The sequence below is a fragment of the Amphiprion ocellaris genome, chromosome 4, assembly GCF_022539595.1.
Source record: "Amphiprion ocellaris isolate individual 3 ecotype Okinawa chromosome 4, ASM2253959v1, whole genome shotgun sequence".
In the NCBI taxonomy this organism is placed as follows: Eukaryota; Metazoa; Chordata; class Actinopteri; family Pomacentridae; genus Amphiprion; species Amphiprion ocellaris.
In genome coordinates, this window is record NC_072769.1 from 2,824,891 (window position 1) to 2,850,825 (window position 25,935).

Below are 25,935 nucleotides of genomic sequence, written 5' to 3' on the forward strand. Positions count from 1 at the left end.
GACCATTTATAAGAATAAATTCTGACATTTTTGCATTTAAGTATTTTTATTTTAATTTCATTTTTTAATTTGTAAACGCCCAGTCCCACAAGACTCCATTACCCATAATTCCTGTCGCCTGGTATTTCCGGGTATGTCGTCAGACGGCCATATTTGATTTGATTATGCTGTTCTGGCTGCGACAACCAGTTTAGCCAGAAAAAAAACATCCTTTCTTGACTACGAGGCCAGTTTGAAGATTCATCTGCATCGAGCTCCAGCCGCAGTCACACTAACGACAGCTTCCACCCCGTAGTCGACGATGAATCCTGAATAGTAAGTGTCCGTTCGGATGTGGACGGTGACAGGTCCGGTCGAGCTGTCAGCTCCGTCGGAGGAGGCTAAGCTAAGCTAACGGCAGCTAGCCGGGCGGCCGGGAGACTGTGTACAAAATGAACGGCAGCTTTGTCCGGTTAGCGAGCTGAGACACGGAACCGTCGAATATCTCGGTCGTTGTTGTTCGGTCCCAAACTCGACATTTATTTCCTGGACGATGTAGAGTCGATTAACTCGACGACCTGTCTGCGCTTTATGCTCGTTTGATTGTCAGCTAGCTCGGTGTGAGAGTAGCGCCGTTAGCTAGCAGGCTAACCGGAGAGTTGCGTAGCACCGCGGAGGGTTCGACGCGGAAGCTCGGTTCTGGTCCCGGACTGAGGTTCTGTGAGCGAACACGAAGCGAACCGAAGGTCTGGACCGATCCGGTGCTGAATTACGACTCAGTTCTGTTCAGGGAAGCGGTCTCCTCCGCTTTACATGTTCCAGATGTTTTTACCTGTTCCATGTTCTACATTAGAACCGGTCCAGGTGTTTTGACCTGCTCTATGTTCTACATTAGAACCGATCCAGGTGTTTCTACCTGTTCTATGTTCTGCTTTAGAACCGTTCCAGGTGTTTTTAAGTGTTCTGTGTTTTACATTTAAACGGTTCCAGGTGTTTTTACCTGTTCTATTTTCTACATTAGAACTGTTCCAGGTGTTTTTACCTGTTCTGCTTTAGAACTGTTCCAGGTGTTTTTACCTGTTCTGTGTTCTACTTTAGAACCATTCCAGGTGTTTTTACCTGTTCTGTGTTCTACTTTAGAACCATTCTAGGTGTTTCTACCTGTTCTATGTTCTACTTTAGAACCATTCCAGGTGTTTTCCAGTTGTTAACATCTGTTCCAGTGTATCTCTGATGTGATGCAGCTATTTATTAAAACGTTCCAGTCAGCTGAGTTCCTTCATGACATTTATATTTCAAGTTTAGAACATTTCTTTGTTGTGGATGGAACTCATCAGTAAATCATGTTAATTAATGTATGGTTTTCAAATAGAACGGAACGTTACACAGAACACACACCAGACGTGTGGATCAATCTGCTTATTGATACTTTAAAGTTAATTAAAGATGATGAATCCGACAGGTTTCACGATAATTAATTAATCTCCAGTAACCTGGTTAATTTAGATATCAGGCTTAATATCCTTTAATATTATCAATAAACAGATTAATTGATTAGTTATTGAGTTTTCTGGACCCTCAAACAGCTGTTTATTGATCGCTAACCGTCCAAACAGGAAGAACAGCAGGTTATGGTTAAACAGCAGAGATGTTTTCATGCTTTGTAAACTATTCACAGTAGTTTACCTTCAGTAGATCAGCTGATCATCGGGAGAATAATCAATAAATCCTTCAGTAGTCACTGGGAATTACTTCCTGTTCGTGTTTGGATTAGTCTGATTTTCCTGGTTCTTGTAGGTTTTATGGTTCAATAATGAGGGCACTAGTCGGCTCTAACCTTCTTCTTGTGTTCATTGATTAATTGATTTAATATTTTACTCCACAACTGCAGCTGATCAGTGATTTATTGATCATGTTCTTGTTCTGCTGACTTTATGAATTAGTTAATTACCAGGATTAGAGGAACGATAATCAGATACTTAACTACTAACCATCACAAAGCTGTTTACTGTGTCGATGTTCAGGTGTTTTTACCTGTTTTGTGTTCTACATTAGAACCGTTCCATGTGTTTTTACCTGTTCTATGTTCTACATTAGAACCAGTCCAGGTGTTTTTACCTGTTCTATGTTCTACATTAGAACCGGTCCAGGTATTTTTACCTGCTGTGTTCTACATAGAACAAGTGCAGGTGTTTTTACCTGTTCTATGTTCTACATTCGAATCGTTCCAGGTGTTTTTACCTGTTCTATGTTCTACATTAGAACTGTTCCAGGTGTTTTTACCTGTTCTATGTTCTACATTAGAACCGTTCCAGGTGTTTTTACCTGCTCTGTGTTCTATGTTAGAACTTAGAACTTGACTTAGAACTATTAAAACTATATACCTTGTAACTGCTTTAAATCATTGGTTTAATAATCAACAACAGTTTTATTGATCTTGTTTATAATGTAGTCCAGCAAGTTTAGGTTGGTGTAGTTTAAGCTGGAGTAGTTTAGGTTAGTCCAGTTTAGGTTAGTCTAGTTTAGCTGAATTTAGCTTATTGTTTACTTTAGTGTTTAGTTTAAGTTAGTTTAGTGTCTGGTTTAGGTTAGTCTAGTTTAAGGTAGTCTAGTTTAAGTTAGAGTAGTTTAGGCTAGTCTAATTTAGGTTAGTCTAGTTTAAGTTAGAGTAGCTTAGGTTAGTCTAGTTTAGGTTAGTCTAGTTTTAGGTTTGTGTAGTTTAGGTTCGTCTAGTTTAGATTCGTCTAATTTAGGTTAGTTTAGCTGAATTAAGTTTAGTGTTTACTTTAGTGTTTATTTTAAGTTAGTTTAGTGTCTGGTTTAGGTTAGTCTAGTTTAGTGTCTAGGTTAGTTTAAGATAGTGTTTAGCTTAGTAACGTGTAGTATACTTTAGGTTAATTAAAGAGTGTCTACTTGAGGTTAGTTAAGTTTAATGTTTAGGTTAGTTGAAGTTTGGTATAGGTTAGTTTAGGTTAGCTTTAGTTTAGGTTAGTTTAGGTTAGGTGAGTTGAATTGAGTGTTTAGCTTAGTTAAGTCTAGTATAGTTTAAGTTAGTTGAGTTTAGTGTTGAGGTTGGTTGGGGTTAATTTAGTGTTAGGTTAGTTGAGTTTAATGGTTAGCTTAATTAGGTGTACTTTAGTATAGGTTAGTTTAGTTTAGTGTTTAGTTAAGTTTAGTTTAAAAACCAGAATACAAACTGCCTTCATTTTTCCTGACCTTGTTTATAATGTAGTGGATCAGTGAGCTGAATACATGAAGAAACCTGGAGTAGATTTAACAGAGATCCCGTTTCTGTCCTCACAGTGACTACTTATTCAAACTGCTCCTGATTGGGGATTCTGGTGTCGGAAAGTCTTGTCTCCTCCTCCGGTTCGCAGTAAGTGTCACACCACATTCAGCGCTCTGATTGGCCGGTAGCCTGCAAGTTTCAGATTCACCTGTGTGCTCTCTCACAGGACGACACGTACACAGAGAGCTACATCAGCACCATCGGCGTGGACTTCAAGATCAGGACCATCGAGCTAGACGGGAAGACCATCAAGCTGCAGATAGTAAGGAGGTGTCTGATTGAACGGTGAGCGGACCAGCCCATTGGCCGATTGTTGACCAGGTGTGCTTTTCCTCTGCAGTGGGACACGGCCGGCCAGGAGCGCTTCCGAACCATCACGTCCAGCTACTACAGAGGAGCTCACGGCATCATCGTGGTCTATGACGTCACAGACCAGGTGAGCGTCCTCCTTCAGGTACAGGTGGGACTTTATAGAAGGCTCTGAAGTCCTGCAGCTCTGAGGAACCAGAATATCATGGAGAAGGAGAGAGAACTCGGAGATGTCTTCTGGCAGCAGAACTCTGATAGACGAGGCTCAGAATTTACAGAAATCAACTGGAAATCAGGTTAAAATGAGAAAATCTGATCTAAAATGCCTGAACTTTGTCTAAGTTGAGTCAAAAATTACAGAAAACGCACTTGTGTTTTTTTTTTAAGTCTTAAATGATATTAAATGAAGTTTGCCTAAAATGACCCAAAGACACTGAATGACTAAAGTGAAACAGGAGACAACGAAAAAGAGACACAAAATGAGTAGAGACACAACACGACTAAGGCGAGACAGAAAATGACAAAAAATGGACAGAAAACAAGAAAATGAGATGTAAAATGTCAAAAAAAAGACCTAAAATTCATCCAAAATGACTAATAGATTCTCTGAAACAAGTCAAAATTACTATAAGATGATATTAATCTTGTTTTGGTTACTTAGTTTAAAAGTTTAGTTTTAAATGTAAAAAACAGACACAAAATAGCAGAAAAATACCACAAAATGGTTCCAAAGATGGATGAAGGAACTGAAATGACAAAAAGAAGACACAAAAGAAGAAAAGCCACGGCAAAAAATTAACTCCAAATGAGGTTAAAAAACTAAATCTTGTCTAAAATGCTGAAAATGTGTCCGAACTGACTTGAAACCCATCAAAAATGACTTAAAAAAATGTCTACAGTGTCTTAAAACCTCCTTAAAACATCAAAATGTTGACAGAAATGACAAAAAAATGTCTAAAATGACAAAAGAAAATCATCCAAAATGACTAATAGATTCTCTGAAACAACTGAAAATGAGTTTAAAATAAAGTTAGTCTTGTTTTGGTTGTTATTTGTTCAAAAGTTTAGATTTAAATGTAAAAAAATACACAAAAACACCACAAAATGGTTCCAAAAAAGACACAAAACAAGAAAAATGAGACAAAGAAACCTCCATTAGAACGATGGAAACCAGAGAGAAGAAAACATTTCTTTGATTCGTATTTTAAAAAACATAAAATGGAGGATTCAGCAGGTCTGAGTGTCGACAGACGTTACCGACGCTGGAAAACATTCCTGAAGTTTCTAAGAGGCTCCCAGCATTTGTAACGATCTAATTTCTCTAATGTCTCGTCGTCCTCAGGAGTCCTTCAACAACGTCAAGCAGTGGCTGCAGGAGATCGACCGCTACGCCAGCGAGAACGTCAACAAGCTGCTGGTCGGCAACAAGTGCGACCTCACAACGAAGAAGGTGGTCGACTACACCACGGCAAAGGTAAGAGGTCCACCAGGGTGGGGTCCCTATCCATCACTAATCAATACCACCAATGAACCGTTTACTGGGTCAGAGTAGAGTTTCTATCAACAGACGTCACATCAGCTAGTTGATCCAGGTCATCTAAAACACCTGGTTGGAGGTCATTAACCTCCTCAGAAGTCTTTGTCATGGTGCCCGATGCTAGTTAAACTCATCCAGGTCCTGGTGATCGTAGGAGCTTCAATAGAAACCTTCTCTGGAAGATACTTCAAGGAACGTCATCCAGAGAAGGTTTCTACTGAAGCTCCTACGATTTAAGCCAAAGTCAGCTTTATTGTCAATTCTTCAATGTGTACATGACATACCAAGGATCGAAATTTCGTTACTCTCTTCGTGCAACAGTAGACATTAAATAAACACTTAGAAAATAAGATATTAAAGGTAAAAAAAAACAAAGGAAGCAAAATTAGAGCCGAGCAACAACTAAGAACTAAGAAAAATAGAACTGAGTGAAATGTAAACATGACCATGAGATAAAGTGACGGATTTAGTGCAGAATACTCAGAACAGTGCAAATAAGTAACAGTCAAAGAAGTGCAAATATGCTTGACCGTTGAATCTGCTATTTCAGTGCAGATCAGAGGTTATTGACCAGAGTTTGTGTATGTGGGGGAAGGGGGTGGTAGAGAGGGGAGAGAGTTCAGCTTCCTGACAGCCTGGTGGATGAAGCTGTTGCTCAGTCGGCTGGTCCTGGTCCTCAGACTCTTCAGTCTCCTCCCTGATGGCAGCAGGCTGAACAGGTTGTGGGATGGGTGTGTGGGGTCTCCTGCAATGCTTAGTGCTTTGGGAGTGAGGCGGGTGCTGTAGATGTCCTGGAGGGAGGGGAGAGAGACACCCACAATCCTTTCTGCTGCTTTCACGACGCCCTGGAGGGTCCTGCAGCAGGAGGAGGTGCAGGAGTCGTACCACGCTGTGATGCTGCTGGACAGGATGCTCTCCATGGTGCCTCTATAGAAGGTGGACACAATGGGGGCCGGGGCACTGGCTCTTCTCAGCTTACGCAGGAAGTAGAGACGTTGTTGTGCCTTCCTGACCAGTGATGTGTTTCTGGTCCAGGAGAGATTTTCTGAGACGTACACACCCAGGAACTTGGTGCTGCTCACCCTCTCCACAGCCGCACCGTTGATGTTGAGAGGAGCAGCTGGGTGTGTCCTCTCCTGAAGTCAACAACGATCTCCTTTGTCTTCTCCACGTTCAGAGAGCGGTTGTTGGTGCTGCACCACCTGGCCAGGTTGCTCACCTCACTCCTGTATTGTGTCTCATCGCTGTTACTGATGAGACCCACCACAGTTGTGTCATCCGCAAACTTTATAAAAAGATTGGAACTGTGAGCTGGAGTGCAGTCATGGGTCAGCAGGGTGAAGAGTAGGGGGCTCAGCACACATCCTTGGGGGGCCCCCATGTTCAGGATGATGGTGCTCGATGTCTTGCTGCCGACCTGTACTGCCTGTGGTCTCCCTGTCAGGAAGTCCAGTAGACAGTTGCACAGTGAGGTGTTGAGTCCAAGCTGGTCTAGTTTGTGGATGAGCTGCTGGGGGATGATGGTGTTAAATGCTGAACTAAAGTCTATGAACAGTATTCTAATATAAGAGTCCTTGTTTTCCAGGTGTGTGAGGGCTGAGTGGAGTGCAGTGGAGATTGCATCATCGGTTGAGCGGTTGGTCCGATGTACAAACTGGTAGAGTCCAGGGTAGGTGGGAGGAGGGATTTGATGTGGTGCATGACTAGCCGTTCAAAGCACTTCATCAGAATGGGGGTGAGTGCAACTGGGCGGTAGTCCAGGTGGTGTAGGAATAACGTTCTGACAACAGTTCTGGTTGGAGGTCATTAACCTCCTCAGAAGTCTTTGTCATGGTGCCCATTGCTGCTAAGCTCATCCAGGTCCTGGAGATGTAGGAGCGACACCAGCGAGAACGTCAACAAGCTGCTGGTTGACAACAAGTGCGACCTCACAATGAAGAAGGTCGTCGACTACACCACTTTTAGTCGTAGGAGCTTCAGTAGAAACCAACCAGACTTCTCTGGAAGACGTTTCACGAAACGTCTTCCAGAGAAGTCACCAGAGCTTTGTGGGAACATTTCTAGAACCAGAACTTTGTGGGAACATTTCCAGAACCAGAACTTTGTGGGAACATTTCTAGAACCAGGACTTTGTGGGAACATTTCTAGAACCAGAACTTTGTCGTGTAAACATGAAAACGTCTGTGGAAGGTGTAAAAATGAAAAAACTGCAGTGATTCTGAAGGAAAAGCTCAGATTTGGTTTGTTTTTATTTACTGAACTACATGGAACACATGAGACTTTCAAGGACCGACGGGAAGTAGAAAATCTGATGACTTCTATTTTCACAGTTTCTGCCTGATAAATTCTGCAAAATTCTTCTCCAGGAGTTAGCCGATAACTTTTACATGTTCTCCATGTTCTCCGTGTTCTCCAGGAGTTTGCCAATAACTTTGACATGGTCTCGGTGTTCTCCAGGAGTTTGCCGATAACTTTGACATGTTCTCCGTGTTCTCCAGGAGTTTGCCGATAACTTTGACATGTTCCCCAGGAGTTTGCTGATAACTTTGACGTGCTTTCCGTGTTCTAGAGGAGTTAGCTGATATCTTTGACCTGTTCTCCGTGTTCTCCAGGAGTTAGCTGACAACTTTGATATGTACTCCGTGTTCTCCAGAAGTTTGCCGATAACTTTGACATGTTCTCCGTGTTCTCTGGGAGTTTGCCGATAACTTTGATATGTTCTCCAGGAGTTTGCCAATAACTTTGACATGGTCTCGGTGTTCTCCAGGAGTTTGCCGATAACTTTGACATGTTCTCCGTGTTCTCCAGGAGTTTGCCGATAACTTTGACATGTTCCCCAGGAGTTTGCTGATAACTTTGACGTGCTTTCCGTGTTCTAGAGGAGTTAGCTGATATCTTTGACCTGTTCTCCGTGTTCTCCAGGAGTTAGCTGACAACTTTGATATGTACTCCGTGTTCTCCAGAAGTTTGCCGATAACTTTGACATGTTCTCCGTGTTCTCTGGGAGTTTGCCGATAACTTTGATATGTTCTCCAGGAGTTAGCTGATAATTTTGACATGTTCTCCATGTTCTCCAGGAGTTTGCCGATAACCTGGGGATCCCCTTCCTGGAGACGAGCGCTAAGAGCGCCACCAACGTGGAGCAGGCCTTCATGACCATGGCGGCTGAGATCAAGAAGAGGATGGGCCCCGGGGCCACAGCTGGCGCCTCCGAGAAGTCCAACGTGAAGATCCAGAGCAAGCCGGTGAACACCTCGTCTGGCGGCTGCTGCTGAGGCCCCGGAACCGGAACCGAGCCCAGCAGGATGGTAAGAGCAGCAGAACACACTGGGCCGGCAGGTTCTGGCGTCCCTCCTCCAATTGGTCACCCCTCAAACCAAGCACACGCTAACACCGGCGTCACGCGTGCCAGCTGTGACCTCACTCCCCGTGGACTCGACGTGTTCTGCTCCTGAGTGCCTTGGCAGCAGCAGACCTCACAGTTCCCCTCGGTAAACATTCCTCCACATGCGTGTGCTCGGCTCCGTGTGCTCTGCTGGTCTTAGTCATGCTGTAAGCGTGTGCTGCATTGGGAGACGTGTCTTTCTCTGCCAACAGCACAAACCCACAGAAAGAAGCCCACCTATAAACTGTATATATTTATACATACATGGAAGAATGATTGATCAAATCTCCACACGCGTGATCTGTGGCTGCAGACGTGACATTTTTGTGTCACAATGTCGATTAAACAATGAAGGAGATCTTTGATAACCACTGCTTCTGCTGCTCGTCTTTATTTCTCTGTTTGTTCCTGTAAAAAACACGTTAATAACCTGGAAATGAATGTAAAAAATATCAATAACCTGGAAATTAACTGAAAAAACTGTCAGTAACCTGAATATTAATTTATTAAACCATCAATAACCTGAATATTAATATATAAAACCATCAATAACCTGAATATTATTGTAAAATCTATCAATAACCTGAAGATTAATGTAAAAATCCACCAATAATCTGACTATTAATGTAAAAAATATCAATAATCTGAATATTAATGTAAAAATCCATCAATAATCTGAATATTAATGTAAAAATCCATCAATTACCTGAATATTAATGTAAAAATCTATCAATAACCTGAATAGTAATATACAAATCCATCAATAACGTGAATATTAATGTAAAAATCCATAAATAATCTGAATATTATAACAATCCATCAATTATCTGAATATTATTGTAAAAATCCATCAATAACCTGAATATTATTGTAAAAATCCATCAATAATCTGAATAATATTGTAAAAATCCATCAAAAACCTGAAAATTAATGTAAAAATGCAACAATAACCTGAATATTAATATAAAAATCCATAAATAATCTGAACATTATAACAATCCATCAATTATCTGAATATTAATGTACAAATCCATCAATAATCTGAATATTAATTTAAATATCCATCAATAATCTGAATATTTTTGTAAAAATCCATCAATTACCTGAATATTATTGTAAAAATCCATCAATAACCTGAATATTAATATACAAATCCATCAATAACCTGAATATTAATATAAAAATCCATAAATAATCTGAATAGTATTGTAACAATCCATCAATTATCTGAATATTATTGTAAAAATCCATCAATAACCTGAATATTATTGTAACAATCCATCAATTATCTGAATAATATTGTAAAAATCCATCAATAACCTGAATATTATTGTAAAAATCCATCAATAACCTGAATATTAATGTAAAAATCCAACAATAATCTGAATATTAATGTAAAATCCATCAATAATCTGAATATTAATGTACAAATCATCAATAATCTGAATATTAATATAAAAATCCATCAATAACCTGAATATTAATATAAAAATCCATCAATAATTTGAATGTTTATGTAAAAATCCATCATCTGAATATTATTGTAAAAATCCATCAATAACCTGAATATTATTGTAACAATCCATCAATTATCTGAATAATATTGTAAAAATCCATCAATAACCTGAATATTATTGTAAAAATCCATCAATAACCTGAATATTAATGTAAATATTCATCAATAACATGAATATTAATGTAAAAATCCATCAATTATCTGAATATTAATGTAAAACAAATCAATAACCTCAATATTAATGTAAAAACAAATCAATAATGTGGATTTTAACTCTCCAAAGTGTTTCTATCTGAGGGTTCACACAAACACAAATATAAACAACAGGTTCCAGCTGGTTCTACAGGTTTTTATCTCCAATAGTTCCTCAGATGTTTAAACAGACAAGAACCTACTGGAAGTCAATAGGTAGATATCTTCATAAATATCCAAATTTGAAGCTCTAGAAGTACAGGATGAAGTGATATTTTACAGGAAGAACGAAGGATTCCTGCTTCGTCTTTGGAGGGAGTTGGTGGAACGTCCTGAAGAACATCCGTCGTCCTCAGGAGGTCCACGGATCTGCAGCCACCTGAAGAATCGACCATCAAATACATCCTTGTTTTCTTTGTCGCTGATTTATTTACTAGCATTTAAAAGATTCTATGAAAAGACTATCAGAACCTCCTCAGAACATCTGGTTCTTCATCTCCAGTAACTTTATCAGTGATGAGAGTTCTACCTTCAGACTTGGAATATTTCCAGAGTTCCAGGTCCTTGAAGTCCATAGAGGAGAACGTCCCCTGGAGAAAGTTTTAGAGTAGACCTACCAACTACAGTCTAGAAAGTTCTACAGTAGACCAACCGTCAACTCTACAGTCTAGAAAGTTCTAGAGTAAACCAATCATCAACTGTACAGTCTAGAAAGTTCTAGAGTCGACCAATCATCAACTGTGCAGTCTAGAAAGTTCTAGAGTCGACCTACCGACAACTGTCCAGCTGTCGGTAGGTGTACTCTAGAACTTTCTACAGTTGTCGGTAGGTCGACTCCAGAACTTTCTGGACTGTAGAGTTGTCGGTTGGTCTACTCTACAACTTTCTCCAGGAGATGTTCTCTCAATTTGCAGGTATCTGAACTGGTCCCAGTTTTAATGCTGGGTTCCTCTTAGAGCTGCTGCTGTTGTTCTACTGCTTCTCTGTCATAGTTCAGAAGATCCTTTATGGAGCTCATTCATCAGATTTTGACCTGTGATCAGTCCAAATGTCTGCTGTGGAAAAGGTTCAACAGTGAAACTACATTCTCCTCATAGTTGATCTTCTCATTATCACACGTGTTTGTGATGTTTAGATCTGTTCCAGTAAACTCTTTAAAATGTCACTAACCAGGGGTCTGAATTCTAGGAGGTTAGTTTTAAAGAATGTTTACACAAAGAAGAATCTTTCCAGATGTTTCTGTTGTTGCATCGTACTTTTATTTTGAACTTCTCTTCACTGTTAAACTGCTTCTAGATGGACCTGACTTTGGTCCAGAAGTGGTGGAAGTTCTTCTCGTGGAGCATTTCCAGACAGAGGAGTACGACAACCCCAAACAAAACGTGTGTAATTTAATGGCAAGTTAGGGGTTCACTTCCGTTCTACTAACTATCAGCACCATGTCAGTAGAACATCTGGTACGTACAGTAAATTCAGACTGTAGAAGGCTTTTATTGTTGAGCTTTTTCCTCCTTCAGTACCTCAGATGCATGTTATTGTTTGAAAGGTATGAAACCAGAAGTTTGTTTCTGGACTGATGAAGCTCCTCCAGGAACCCTTAGACCAGTTAGAGAACCATCACTGAGGAAGTTCTCCTCCACATGCAGACTGTCACTGACTTCATTAGTCAACGAGAGCTGAGCAGGATTTAGTGGAACTTTGAAAATGTTCCTGTTTTCTCATCATTCAGTCAGAAAAGGTTCCCTTAGGACCTCTGTTAGTAATATCAGTGGACAGAACATTTAGTGTTTAAAAGAACACCTGAGTTCTATAATAGTGTGTGATCCTAATAAATTGCCCCTTTAGTTGTGTATCCTGTCTAACACGGTTGTTCTGCTGTAAAATGATTTATGTAAATGATGTTTATTTATCCAGATGTTAGTTATTCAGGAATCAACTCCAGCCTTCTTCATGGAACAGGTAGAACCACTGCGTCTTCATGAGGAACTTCATCAAACGACAAACAACAATTTCCCGGCACTCAGAGAATACTTCACTTCCGTGTACCGGTGCGCATCTCCTTCAGAATAAAAGCATGGCTCAAAACGCAACCAGCAAAGGCGTTTAAATTTCATGCTGCTGAACCCCAGCCTGAGCTACCCAGTCATGATGATGGAATCAGTAATATCTGGGTGAATTCAACCTCCAAAATCTTTGGCAGGACATGAAGTAGTACTTTATGTGGAATACTCGGTGTGGTCCTGAAAGTCCAGCTCTGTAGACAAACTTACTGGAATCAAAATAAAAGTGGAAAACTCCTTGAATAAACCTTTAAATTATAAGTATGTCTTGAGTGAAATCATCGTTTAAAACCAGAAGTTGTGCACTTTAGTGATCATCTGTTGAGGTAGCTGTCTATAAAAATGCTCTAAATGTGCAGCCTCCAGCTCTGGAGATACAGACCCTCCTCTGCTCCTTTAAGGGAAGAACAGTCTGGACTCTGTTCGGGATTCGGTGACCGTCGCTCCTGTACAGGTGTTGTAGTATTTTCCTACTTCCCGGAAAAATCTGATCCCCCCCCCACCCCAACCCCCTCTTTGTGTGAACGCGCGCAACTTACGTTTCCCTCTGTGGCCACTTGGCGGCTTTTCTGTTGTACGTTTACTGTTTTTTGTTGTTTTCTACAGGGGGGGAAGCTGTAGGGGAGTCAGATTTTGTTGGGTCAGCTAACAAAATCTGACTCCCCCTACAGCTTTCCCCTGTGATGACTAGATGCTTGATACTTCATACAACAGCAGCAGAGGTCCAGATGTTTCAGCTGAGAAAATTTGGAGGTGGTCACTTCTTGCATTCCCAATATAAAGGGGGAGTCAGACTGTTAACTGACCCAACAAAATCTGACTGCAGATTTTGTTATTTCATATCATACAACCTGCACAGTTAACTTAAAACTGGAACAGGAAATCTTTAATCTTTTTCCTTCTTCTGATCTAAAGTTTCTATTATAAACTAAATATTGGGTGAAAATCGTTTCTAAAAACTTCAAATGTTCCAGATTTCAGTCTTCTTTAGAGTTCAGCTCTTGGGTTTATTTTTATTTTCTTCATTTGAAAGTTTTTTTCTCCAAAGCGTGAAATAAAATCCATTTATTCCGCTTCAACTTGACGGAGTTTTTATGTGAAAATAAAGGGGAGGGGGGGGGGGGGGGGTTTGTTCATGGTGGCTTCAAATCTGCAGTTTGGCTTAACAAAATACCAGAAGAATATCACAAAATATCAGAAAATACCAGAAAAATATCAGAAAATACCAGAAAATATCAGAAAATAATAGAATATACCAGAAATTATCACAAAATACTTGATAATACCAGAAAATACCAGAAAAATATCACAAAATAAAACAAAATTTCGGAAAATACTAAAACAAATATCAGAAAAATACCAGAAAATATCAGAAAATACCAGAAAAATATCAGATAATATCAGAAATTATCAGAAAATACTTAATTCACATTTAAAATACAAAGCCAATTTTTTTTAAACTTTAAAGAAAAAATATGCAATAATAATAATAATAATAATAATAATAATAATAATAATAATAATAATAATAATAATAATTATTATTATTATTATTATTATTATTATTATTATTATTATTATTATTAATAATAATAATAATAATAATAATAATAATAATAATAATAATTATTATTATTATTATTATTATTATTATTATTATTATTATTATTTTATCATTTTTGTGGTTGTTCTGTGTCTCTTCATGGTTGTTTTGTGTGTATTTGTGGTTGTTTTGTGTCTCTTTGTGGTGGTTTTGTGTCTCCTTGTAGTTATTTTGCGTGTTTTTGTGAATGTTGTGTGTGTTTGTGGTTGTTTTGTGTCTCTTTGTGGTTGTTTTGTGTCTGTAGTTGTTTTGTGTGTTTTTGTGGTTGTTTTGTGTATTTTTGTGGTTGTTTTGTGTCTCTTCATGGCTGTGTTGTGTGTTTTTGTGGTTGTTTTGTGTCTCTTCATTGTTGTTTTGTGTGTTTTTGTGGTTATTTTGTGTCTCTTTGTGGTCGTTTTGTGCCTCTTCATGATCATTTTGTGTTTCTTCGTAATTGCCGTTTACCAAAATGCCCTAAGATTTTCAGTTGACCTAAGATAATCAGAAACAATCTCAAACAAGTCCTACAAATGTTTAAAAAAAATGCAAATGTTTTCTTTAAAAAAAAAGCAGGCAAAATCGTAATAAAATGTCCTTCAAACAAAAAATATCAATCAAATATCTCTAAATTCTGAAAAATGAGACCAAAAACAATGAAAAACATCCACGTATTCACAAATATCCCAACTAACACTAAAATGTTCCAAAAGTCTAGTTTTAGATGTTAGACAAATGTAAGAAAAAATATTCACTAGATGTCACTCAGCAGTAAAATCTAAACAAACGGAGTGAAAGTTTTAATGAAATGTGAGAGAAGAAAATAAGTTCCTGTTCTGGAGGATTTATGATCTCAGCTTTTTGTGGTTCCAGTCGGTTTAATGGTTTTAAGAGGCTAAAGCTGGTTTCTGTTGGTGCTTCTGGTTAAAGACTGTGGAGGTCAGAGGTCACGCTGTGTTCTGTTCCAGTATGAAGACCTGCTCCTTCACGCAGAACCTCCACACCAGTACTCCCAGTCCTCCCAGTTCTCCCACAGCAGCAGCTACAACATGGCCGCCATCAGGAGGGACAAAGATGCCGTTTACGGGTGAGACGATCAAAACCACAAGAAAAATCATTTTAATGACTCCTTAATGTTCCTTTAATGTTCCTTTAAGGTTCCCTGGAGGTTCCCTGAAGGATTCCTGAAGGTTCACCGAAAGTTCCCTAAAAATTCCTTGAAGGTTCTCTGAAGGTTCCCTGAAAGTTCCTTGAAGGTTCTCTAAAGGGTCCCTGAAGGTTCCCTGAAAGTTCCCTGAAGGTTCCCTGAAAGCTCCTTGAAGGTTCCCTGAAAGTTCCTTGAAGGTTCTCTGAAGGTTCTCTAAAGGGTTCCTGAAGGTTCACTGAAAGTTTCCTGAAGATTTCTTGAAGGTTCTCTGAAGGTTCCCTGAAAGTTCCTTGAAGGTTCTGTAAAGGGTCCCTGAAGGTTCCCTGAAAGTTCCCTGAAAGCTCCTTGAAGGTTCCCTGAAAGTTCCTTGAAGGTTCTCTGAAGGTTCTCTAAAGGGTGCCTGAAGGTTCACTGAAAGTTCCCTGAAGATTCTCTGAAGGTTCCCTGAAAGTTCCCTAAGAAATTCCATAAAAATTCCCTGAAGGTTCTCTGAAGGTTCCATGAAAGTTCCATAAAAGTTCCTTGAAGGTTCCCCAAAAGTTTCCCAAAGATTCCATGAATGTTCTATGAAGGTTTCCTGAAAGTTCCTTGAAGGGTCCCTGAAGGTTGCCTGAAAGTTGCCTGAAGGTTCCTTGAAGGTTCCCTAAAAGTTTCCCAAAGGTTCCCTGCAGGTTCCGTGAAGGTTCTATGAAGGTTTCCTGAAAGTTCCTTAAAAGTTCCCTGAAAGTTCCCCAAAGGTTCCTTGAAGGTTCTATGAAGGTTTCCTTAAAGTTCCTTGAAGGGTCCCTGAAGGTTCCCTGGAGGTTCCCCGAGGGTTATAGTTTGCTGTGAAAATGTTTGGAATATTATCTGAGTCTGTTTTTATTAAATCCAGTTCTGGTCCTTCAGGTTCTTCAGAACACAGCTGCTGTTCTCTGATGAGGTTCGTTGTCTCCTGCAGACATCCCTTGTTCCCTCTGCTCGCGCTCATGTTTGAGAAGTGTGAGCTGGCGACGTGCACGCCGAGGGAGAGCGTGCACGGAGGCGACATCTGCTCCTCCGACTCCTTCAGCGATGACATCTGCGCTTTCTCTGAGCAGGTAAATAGGAAGTTCCAGAAATCAGCTGTTTTACTGGACTTTATCTGTAATTTAGTCCGTCAGTTATTGATCAGTTATTGGTCAGTTACTAACCAACTATTGATCAGTTGTTGGTCAACTATTGATCAGCTATTGGTCAGTTGTTGATCAGTTATTGATCAGCTGTTGTTGCTGTAGAAGAGCAGTTTCCTATTGGTTGAACCTCCAGCGGTTCTGCTGCTCACGTGTTTTTCTTTTTGTATTTTTCTGTTAGAACCTTCAGATATTAAATGGTTCTAAGTGAACTCTGTGTGTTTAGATGCGATCAGAGGAGCCATTGTCTCCGTCCGACCCGGAGCTGGACGACCTGGTGAGGAAATCAAACTGATTAAACATAGTTAATGAATATTAAAACCTGCAGAGCTGGAGGAAGTATTTTGATCTGTCACTGCAGTAAACATACGAATACTACAGTTAGAAATACTCTGACCAGGACCAATCCTGCATTCTATTTCGGTACTAAAAAGTACTAAAAGTACTTGTTGATGTGTAAAGAACTGGTTTGAGGTGACTGAAGTGATTTTCTGCTGTGAATAATCTGAACTTCCTCTCTAAGATGACGTTGAGACTGAATGAACTCCTCCAGAATCTGCTTCATGCCGCAATGTTTTCGTGTCTACAGATGATTCGGTCCATCCAGGTGCTGCGATTCCACCTGCTGGAGCTGGAGAAGGTCAGAGAAATTCCACCTGCTTCAGTTTCTCTTTAGTTCCTCTGATCAGACTTAGACCTTTAACTTTCCGTTTGTTTTCTGTGTCTTTTATCTGTTGCTGCTGTAGCTCCAACTCTGTTTTGTTTCCAGGTTCATGAACTTTGTGATAACTTCTGTCATCGATACATCAGCTGTCTGAAGGGGAAAATGCCGATTGATTTGGTTATTGACGACCGAGACAGAAACAAGTCGGACAGCGAGGACTTCATCCGGTCCTCAGGGACCAGCAGAGATCAGGTGATGTATTTTATTATGTAGAACCAGATACCAGATACTAATGTGACGATCCATTATCAATGAAGACGTATAAAATTGATAGTAACAGTTGTTTTCATTAAGCCGACGTTAGAACCGGTTTGATGAAACGATGTTAAAAATTGGTTCCTTCAAGACGGAGCTTGTTTCTGATAGGATAATGCCATGTGCAGATGTTGAAGAAAACGTCCGTTGACACTGACTTGCTTAACAATAAGTTTATTATAAAGAAGAACAGCTTCAATCAGACAGAGAGACTGCCTGGGAGGATTCAGAGCCAATATGAACCTCTCCGAACAATAACCGAAGGTCTCTTTTATATGCTTTGGACAGGTATGAGGTCACAACATATATTTCCTAATTAGAAGACATCTGGTCATGGAACAAGACCCTACAGATCAACCCCCTATCATTAAGGCGCCCAAAGAGCCATTCGGACCCCTGAGATCAATTATGATTACCTGGACATAACGACTCCCAATCTAATCACAGCAATGACTTCCTTCAGCAGAAGAACACATTCTATTCTGACAAGCAACATCTCAGATCTCATATCAGATACTACAATAACGCTATTTTTTACACCGACAAATCAAAGAAAAGATGGTTTTACTTTAGCTGACATGTTTCAACTGCAACTGCAGTCTTTTTCAGAGCGTCATCTGACATATGATGACGTGTCCTTTTTTTATCACATGGCTGATCTGACAGATCTGTCAGAATCTGTCAGATAGGCCACGCCCCCCGCCGTCCGGTGGTCTCTGGAGGATGGAGTCCCAGGTATTAGAGGGTGTAGTCCCCCTCGTCCCGGTTCATGGAGCAGCTCGCCCGCTTCCTGATCTCGATGGCCTTCTTTTTCCATCGTTTATGTTTGTTGGTCTCCGATGTTAAAATCCTCCCCCTGTCCCAGTCCATGATATGATTATTTCTTTTGCAGTGATCCGTGATGGCTGATTTTTTGTTTTCTTGTTCGGCTTTTTCTTTTTGTGTTCTTGTGAGCCGTCCAGTTGTTTCCTTTTCGGATTCTGTCTGGTGTTCTCTTCGTCTTGTGTTGAATGATCTGCCTATGTCTCCAATGTATGTTTTCTCACAAGATTTGCACGGAATTTTATAAATGATATTGTATTTCTTGTCTGGTTCTATTTTGTCTTTGGGGTGGACTAATGGCTGCCGGAGTTTTGTATGTGGTTTTACTGCTGTGTTGATATTGTGTTTTTTCATTATGCGTTGTATGGGTTCTGTCTGAAGAAGACTGCAGTTGCAGTTGAAACATGTTAGCTAAGGTAAAACCATCTTTGATTTGTCGGTGTAAAAAATAACATTATCCTATGATAGTTAATGACAAAATGAACATCATCCAAATTCTCGTTTCTGATGTTTTCTGCATTCAGGTGCTGCAGCTCTCATGAGTTTCTTCTGCAGATGTTGTGGAGTCGAGACCCGGAGGACTCGGTGCTGGTCCAGTCGGCCGGGACACCGGTTCTGTCCACCGGAGGACAAACGTCTCACAGCGGCAACAACAGCAGTGAACCAGGTAAAGCCGAACGTCTCACTGTGTCCAGGTGAACTTACCTGTCCGTCCACTCAGGTGTGTCCTCAGAGTGAAAGTTATTCAGAAGCTTCCTGAGGAGAAGCTGCAGCTCAAACTGTCAACATGTGAAGGAAAGAATTCACTACAGGAAGACACACATCGGAAACATGTCGGAAACATGTCAGAAACACTTTGGGAACATGTTGGAAACATTTTGGAAAAACTTTGGAAACACTTCAGAAACACTTTGGAGACACTGGAAATGTGTTGGGAAAAACTTCAGAAATGTGTTGGAAACATGTTGGAAAAATTGCGAAAAACTTCGGAGACATGTCAGAAACATATTAGATACACTTCAGAAACATGTTGGAAAAAACTTTGGAAACATGTTCAGATTCACTCAAAATGTGTCTAACATGACAAAAACGTTCCCAAAATGACTTCAAATTTGTTTAAACTGACAAAAAACTTGTGTTTGCCTAAAATACCACAAACAAAAAATGGAAAAAGGGGAAAAAAGACTCATTTTGTCCAAAATGACTGAAAATTTAAAGTTTAAAAATACAAAAACTTGCCTGACATGACTTAAAACTTCGGAACGTCCAAATCTGTTTAAAATTGAAACAAAACTAACCCTAAATAGAAGGAAGAGGAGGAGGAGGAGTTATGACTGAAGTCGGACAGTAAGGAGGACTTCCTGTTCAGTAACGAGGACTTCCTGTTCAATAATGAGGACTTCTGTTGAGTAACAGGGACTTCCTGTTCAATAACGAGGACTTCCCATCCATCCATCCATCCATCCATCCATCCATCCAGCATACATCCATCCATCATCATGTTGTAACTGGAGGACGTTGGTGTATTTTAATGACTTGTTGTGAATGGTCTGATTTTTATTTCAGAGGTCTGATGGCATCAATAATTGATTTTCTGTTGAATGAAGCTTTGGTGTTGGCTGGAATAAATAATTCATGCAGCTCTCAGATGGATGTTTTCCTGCTTCACAGTGACGGACTTTTAACGTTCTTACAGTTAATTCTGTCTCCAGGTTCTTTTACTTCTGTCCAGTTTTTGCTAAATCAATCAGAGAAATATTAATTTTTATTTCAGATTTCTGTTATTCTAACTAGGTCATGTAGTCACATCATAAACACTGCTGGTCACTTCAGGAATTTCGTTTTTTAAAGAGTAAAAAAATGTAGTTTTTCAGCTGCTGGGGTTTAAAAATGCAGTAAAATGACTGAAACTAAAGTTCTCATTGAAATAAAGTCATTTTTCACAGTTAAAACACATTCTCCAGGGTCAGGATTTTAAAACGCGTCAAACGTTTCTTCTGAGCACTCCACTGTTTTCAGCCTTTGGGATATATGTTCTGGATTTTCTCGTTCTTTATGTTCTGGTTCTGGATGTTCTGGTTCTGGTTGTTCTGGTTCTTGATGTTCTGGTTCTTGATGTTCTGGTTCTTGATGTTCTGGTTCTGGTTGTTCTGGTTGTGGATGTTCTGGTTCTGGATGTTCTGATTCTGGCTGTTCTGGTTCTTGATGTTCTGGTTCTAGCTGTTCTGGTTCTTGATGTTCTAGTTCTTGATGTTCTGGTTCTTGATGTTCTGGATGTTCTGAATGTTCTTTATGTTCTGGTTCTGGATGTTCTGTATGTTCTGGTTCTGGATGTTCTGGTTTTCGATGTTCTTTTTCTGGATGTTCTTGTTCTGGATGTTATGGTTCTTGATGTTGTTACTACATAGTGTACTACGTGTGTGTTCTGTTGTGTACGTTCAGCAGTAATTCAGACTCACTGAAGAACTGCAGGAACAAACCTGGACTAATTAAAAGACCATCTCTAATGAGTCAGGTTACCGTGGTGAGCTTAGCCCCGGCTCCTCACTTAAACGTTAAGTAGCAGCAGCTGGAAGACTCACAAAAGCAACAACAACCAGCTGATGTGTGATTTGTCCCTCTCCAGCACCCATACCCATCAGACGAGCAGAAGAAGCAGCTGGCTCAGGACACTGGCCTCAGCATCCTGCAGGTCAACAACTGGTGGGTTAACTAGAGGTTAACTAGAGGATTAACTAGAGGGTTAACTAGACAGTGGGTTAGGGTTAGGGTTAGGGTTAGGCTCCCTAACCCTAACCCTAGGGACAGCAGTTTAACTGAAGGGTTAACTAGACTATTAACTAGAGGTTAACTAGATGGATAACTAGATGATTAACTAGAGGTTAACTAGACGGTTAACTAGAATGTTAACTAGAGGTTTAACTGAAGGGTTAACTAGAGGTTTAACTGAAGAGTTAACTAGAGGTTAACTACAGGTTTAACTGAAGGGTTAATTAGAGGTTAAACTGAAGGATTAACTAGAGGTTTAACTGAAGGGTTAACTAGAGGTTAACTAGAGGTTTAACTAGAGGTTTAACTGAAGGGTTAACTAGATGGTTGGCTAAAATGTTAACTAGAGGTTTAAATGAAGGGTTAACTAGAGATTAACTAGAGGTTTAACTGAAATGTTAACTAGAGGTTAACTGAAGGGATAACTAGAGGGTTAACTGAAGGGCTAACTAGAATGTTAACTAGAATGTTAACTAGAGGTTAACTAGAGGTTTAACTGAAGGATTAACTAGAGGTTATCTAGAGACTAACTAGAGGGTTAACTAGAGGTTTAAATGAAGGGTTAACTAGAGATTAACTAGAGGTTTAACTGAAATGTTAACTAGAGGTTAACTGAAGGGATAACTAGAGGGTTAACTGAAGGGCTAACTAGAATGTTAACTAGAATGTTAACTAGAGGTTAACTAGAGGTTTAACTGAAGGGTTAACTAGAGATTAACTAGAGATTATCTAGAGACTAACTAGAGGGTTAACTAGAGGTTAACTAGAGGTTTAACTGAAGGGTTAACTAGAGATTAACTAGAGATTAACTAAAGGGTTAACTAGAGGTTAACTAGAGATTTAACTACAATGTTAACTAGAGATTAACTAGAGGTTAACTAGAGGGTTAAGTAGAATGTTAACTAGCAGTTTAACTGAAGGGTTAACTTGTAACAGCTTCAGAAGAAACAGTGAAACATAGAAGTTCTCAGCAGGCCTCATTCCTCCATTTTCTCTTCCAGGTTTATCAACATAAGGCGCAGGATCATCCAACCCATGATCAACCAGTCTGACATAGCAGGCAGGCTTTTGTTTTGGAGGGGTTTATTCATCTTTGGTGCATAACAACATCAGTTAAATCTAAACTGCACAGACTTCCTTGTTCCATGTTAGAACTTTACAACCAAATATAATATAATTTTAGGGACATTATGATGAAAGTAACGGATCCAGATTTGTAGAGCCAGACTGAACCCAGCAGGAAGCTCCTCGCTGAGACTCAAAGCTCCATTCATCTCCTGAACCTGGACTAGAAGTAGCTTTCAGGTTAGAAGACGAAGATATAAAATCTCCAGATGAAACATTATGGAGCTAATCTTCCTCTTGAGGACAAAAACATTTCATTAATTTCTCTTTATTAATTAATAATTAATTAGTTAACTTAATGAATTAATTAATTCATAACCCTCCAGATCCAAGATTTAAAACAGAAACTCAAGTACAGAAAAACAGAAACACAAGTTATACTTATACAAGTTATACAAGTTATTAAAGATCCATCTGGTCCACAGTGAACCAGATGGGAGCGTACCAAGAAGCTCAGCCAGTGGGAGGCTTCGTCATGGACGGACACATCAGACCAACAGGTGAACTCTTTATATCCTCACTGATCTGGATAGAACAAAGAACCAGAACCTCCTCAGAACATCTGGTTCTTTATCTCCAGTAACTTTATTAACGATCAGAGTTCTGCCTTCATACTGGGAATATTTCCAGAGTTCCAGGTCCTTGAAGTCCATAGAGGAGAACATCCCCTAGAGAAAGCTCTAGAGTAGACCTACTCTAGGTCTACTCTATAACTTTCTCCAGTTGTTGGTAGGTCTACTCTAGAACTTTCTCCAGTTGTCGGTAGGTCTACTCTAGAACTTTCTCCAGGGGACGTTCTCCTTTCCTGCTTCCAGTCTTTAAGTTTAGTCTTACTTAGAACATTCCAGGTTCTTGAAGTCCATAGAGGTGGGTCCAGATATATCATTTTTTAATGGATTTTTTCCATCATTTCTGAGCCTCAGAACTACATCAGTCCAGCGGATAGAACCATGACATTTAGGAGGAATAACACATCTGAGTTCTGTTCATCTTCTCCATAACCAACTCTGAGCATCAGTATTATGGTATGTCTTGTTGTTTAGTCTTTTTTTTTTGTGTCAGTCTCGTATCACCTCTGTGCTTCACTGTCAGGAACATGCATCCACTGTGGGGTCCTGGTCAGAAAAGATGCAAAACCACCATAGACCAAAACTGTTTTTTGTTCATTTCTTTCTAGAACCAACTTTAAGCATCAATATTATGGGATGTGACAGTTTGAGCTGTAATCTAACCTCCATCATGGTCAGACTTGTTCTTATTGATGGTTTAGGGTTAGGGTTGTTGTTAGGGTTGGGGTTATAGTTGGGTTAGGGTCGGGGTGAGGTTAGCTGGTCAGCTCTAACGTGGTCTGAAAACGGAAACGAGAGCAGAACTTTACCAATCCAGAAGAGACGAGCTGGTCACCAGGTGTGTTTTCTGTCCTGGTGAGCTGGGTGAAGTCATGACGGAGGGACAGTGGCAGTACATGTAGCAGCGACGCCGCCGGCATCCCTTAATAAATGGTGAGTGCTGCTGTATTGTGATGAGGTCAGGTTTCCTGGAGATCTGGTTCCAGGACGTTACTGGTCTTCATGGTCCAGCTGAGGTCCACCTCCAGGCTGCAGGATCAGCATCTGAAAAACATTTTGTGTCTTTTCTGGTGATTTTCTGTCCTTGTTGGCGGTTTTTGCCTGTTTTTGTGTATTTTATCGGTGGTTTTGTGTTGTTTCTTGCCGATATTTGCTCCTTACAGTGATTCTGAGGTCTTTTTCAGTTGATTTTGCTTCTTTCCTTGATGTTTTTTTGTGTTTTGTTGTGATTTTGGATTTCTTTTGTGGTGATTGTGCATCTTCATGGTTTTGTGTCGTTGTGCAGTGATTTTACATCTTTTTGTGTTGACTTTCTGTCTTTTTTCTGGTAATTTTGCATGTTTTTGTCAGGAATTTGAGTCTTATTTGTGGTGAAATTTTTTCGGTTTCTGGTGATTTTTCCTGTTTTTTTTAGGGTTTTGTGTTCCTTTCCGGGTGATTGTGCATTTTCATGGGAGTTTTGTGTCTTGTGTTGATTCCGTGTTATTTTCTTGTCTTTGTCCACCTGAACGCTCGTAGAAATGTCCTGTTGACGCATTTCAGAGCTTCTTCTTCTCTAATTAAACCTGAATCCTCTGAGATGATTGTGTCTTTATTTCATTCAAGTCTCATTAATCTGTCAACAGATTCATCATTCAGCTGCAGCAGCGAAGACGGATCAGCTTCAGAGCCACAAAACTTCACTTAAACCACAGAAACTCTCACTTTAAACCACAGAAACTCTCAGTTTAAACAACAGATTTAAACTGCTTTAGGTGTGAAAGAAATAAAACTGTACCAAAGGCCCAGACAGTAAATAATGTCTTGGTTCATTGTTTTACAGTGTGACTGTAACGTTACTTCAGCTAAAAACATTATTTGACAGATTCTTGCTGTTATTTTGAACTGTTTTTTTTTTTTACAATGCTCCATCTGTTTTACATGTTTTCTGATTGTTTCTTACAGTGTAGTTCCAGCTGAAGGTCTCTGACGTGGACTTCAGGCATCCATCTGCTTTGTTTCCTTCGTCTCTCAGCGGGCTGCCATGGAGCCTCCTCCACTGGCTCCGCCCCTCCACCTGAGGGCTCACCTGAGCTGCTGCTGGCTCAGCAGGTGAAGATCTGGAGGGAAATGGAGCATTTCTGCAGATCTGAGCTGTGTTTTACGGTGGCCGAGAGGTGCAAACCAAATTTACATAATGCAAAACACTTTTACAACCTCCAAGACAAATTTACAAGCGACAAAACACTTTTACAAGTCCAAAAACACTTTTACAACCTCCAAGACAAATTTACAAGCGACAAAACACTTTTACAAGTCCAAGAACACTTTTACAAATCCAAATTTAACAGGAAAGGGAATGTCCCAACTCCGGGGTTGAACCGGAAGTGACAACGAGGAGCGGCTAATGCACTCTGTTGGTCTGATCTGCGCCATTTAAACACTATAAAGACCGACCACACAAAAAACAAAACCGCGTCAATCGGTTCATATGTTCCCCACAAAACGGGCAAAACATCACTCGCTCGCTGTCCATCTTAGTTCACCATCAACAACAACCAAAAGTAGCATTAGCCGCTCCTCGTCACTTCCGGTTCAACCCCGGAGTTGGGACATTCCCTTTCCGGTTACACCGGAAGTGTTTTTGGACTTGTAAAAGTGTTTTTGGACTTGTAAAAGTGTTTTGTCGCTTGTAAATTTGTCTTGGAGGTTGTAAAAGTGTTTTGCATTATGTAAATTTGGTTTGCACCTCTCGGCCACCGTAGTGTTTGCTCTGCCGACTACGGAAGCCCCGAGAGGACATTCAGACTGAAACTGGAAATGAACTCCAGTTATGATCCAACAAAAAAGAGTTCCTACTGCTGCAGCTCGTTCTGTTTTATTGTTCGGCGCCCTCTAGTAGTCAAATCTCCAAAAACGGCATCATTTAAGATGCAGCGGCAGCGCCCTCTACTGGCTGGAGCAAAACAGGAAGTCAGGTGATGCAGTTACAGGACTGGTGCTGTAGGGAGATGTTAGAGGGTAAATGTAGTACTGGAGGATAAATGTAGTATTCGAGGGTAAATGTAGTAGTAGAGGGTAAATGTAGTACTAGAGGGTAAATGTAGCTCTAGACGGTAAATGTAGCATTAGAGGGTAAATGTAGTACTAGAGGGTAAATGTAGTACTAGAGGATAAATGTAGTTCTAGACAGTAAATGTAGCATTAGAGGGTAAATGTAGTACTAGAGGGTAAATGTAGCATTAGAGGGTAAATGTAGTACTGGAGGGTAAATGTAGTACTAGAGGGTAAATGTAGTAGTAGAGGGTAAATGTAGTACTAGAGGGTAAATGTAGCTCTAGACGGTAAATGTAGCATTAGAGGGTAAATGTAGTACTAGAGGGTAAATGTAGTTCTAGACAGTAAATGTAGCATTAGAGGGTAAATGTAGTACTAGAGGGTAAATGTAGCATTAGAGGGTAAATGTAGCATTAGAGGGTAAATGTAGTACTGGAGGGTAAATGTAGTACTAGAGGGTAAATGTAGTAGTAGAGGGTAAATATAGTAGT

The 25,935-nt window shown here is 40.0% G+C and overlaps 2 protein-coding genes across 2 annotated transcripts; both read left to right on the plus strand.

Moving 5' to 3' along the window:
- Window positions 1–144: 144 nt before the first annotated feature.
- Window positions 145–8,870, plus strand: LOC111583301 (ras-related protein ORAB-1). Its single transcript, XM_023292314.3, has 6 exons — window positions 145–315; window positions 3,283–3,355; window positions 3,435–3,530; window positions 3,609–3,704; window positions 4,920–5,051; window positions 8,192–8,870. Exons 1-6 carry the CDS (start codon window positions 302–304, stop codon window positions 8,387–8,389), a joined length of 609 nt encoding a protein of 202 aa, XP_023148082.1. The 5' UTR covers window positions 145–301; the 3' UTR covers window positions 8,390–8,870.
- Window positions 8,871–11,646: 2,776 nt separating this feature from the next.
- On the plus strand, window positions 11,647–25,394 carry meis1a (Meis homeobox 1 a). The gene is made up of 13 exons (XM_055010339.1): window positions 11,647–11,664; window positions 14,815–14,933; window positions 15,934–16,072; window positions 16,371–16,421; window positions 16,734–16,784; window positions 16,914–17,060; window positions 18,501–18,640; window positions 20,388–20,469; window positions 20,572–20,648; window positions 21,716–21,774; window positions 22,265–22,339; window positions 24,423–24,564; window positions 25,319–25,394. Exons 1-13 carry the CDS (start codon window positions 11,647–11,649, stop codon window positions 25,392–25,394), a joined length of 1,176 nt encoding a protein of 391 aa, XP_054866314.1.
- The last annotated feature ends 541 nt before the right edge of the window (window positions 25,395–25,935 follow it).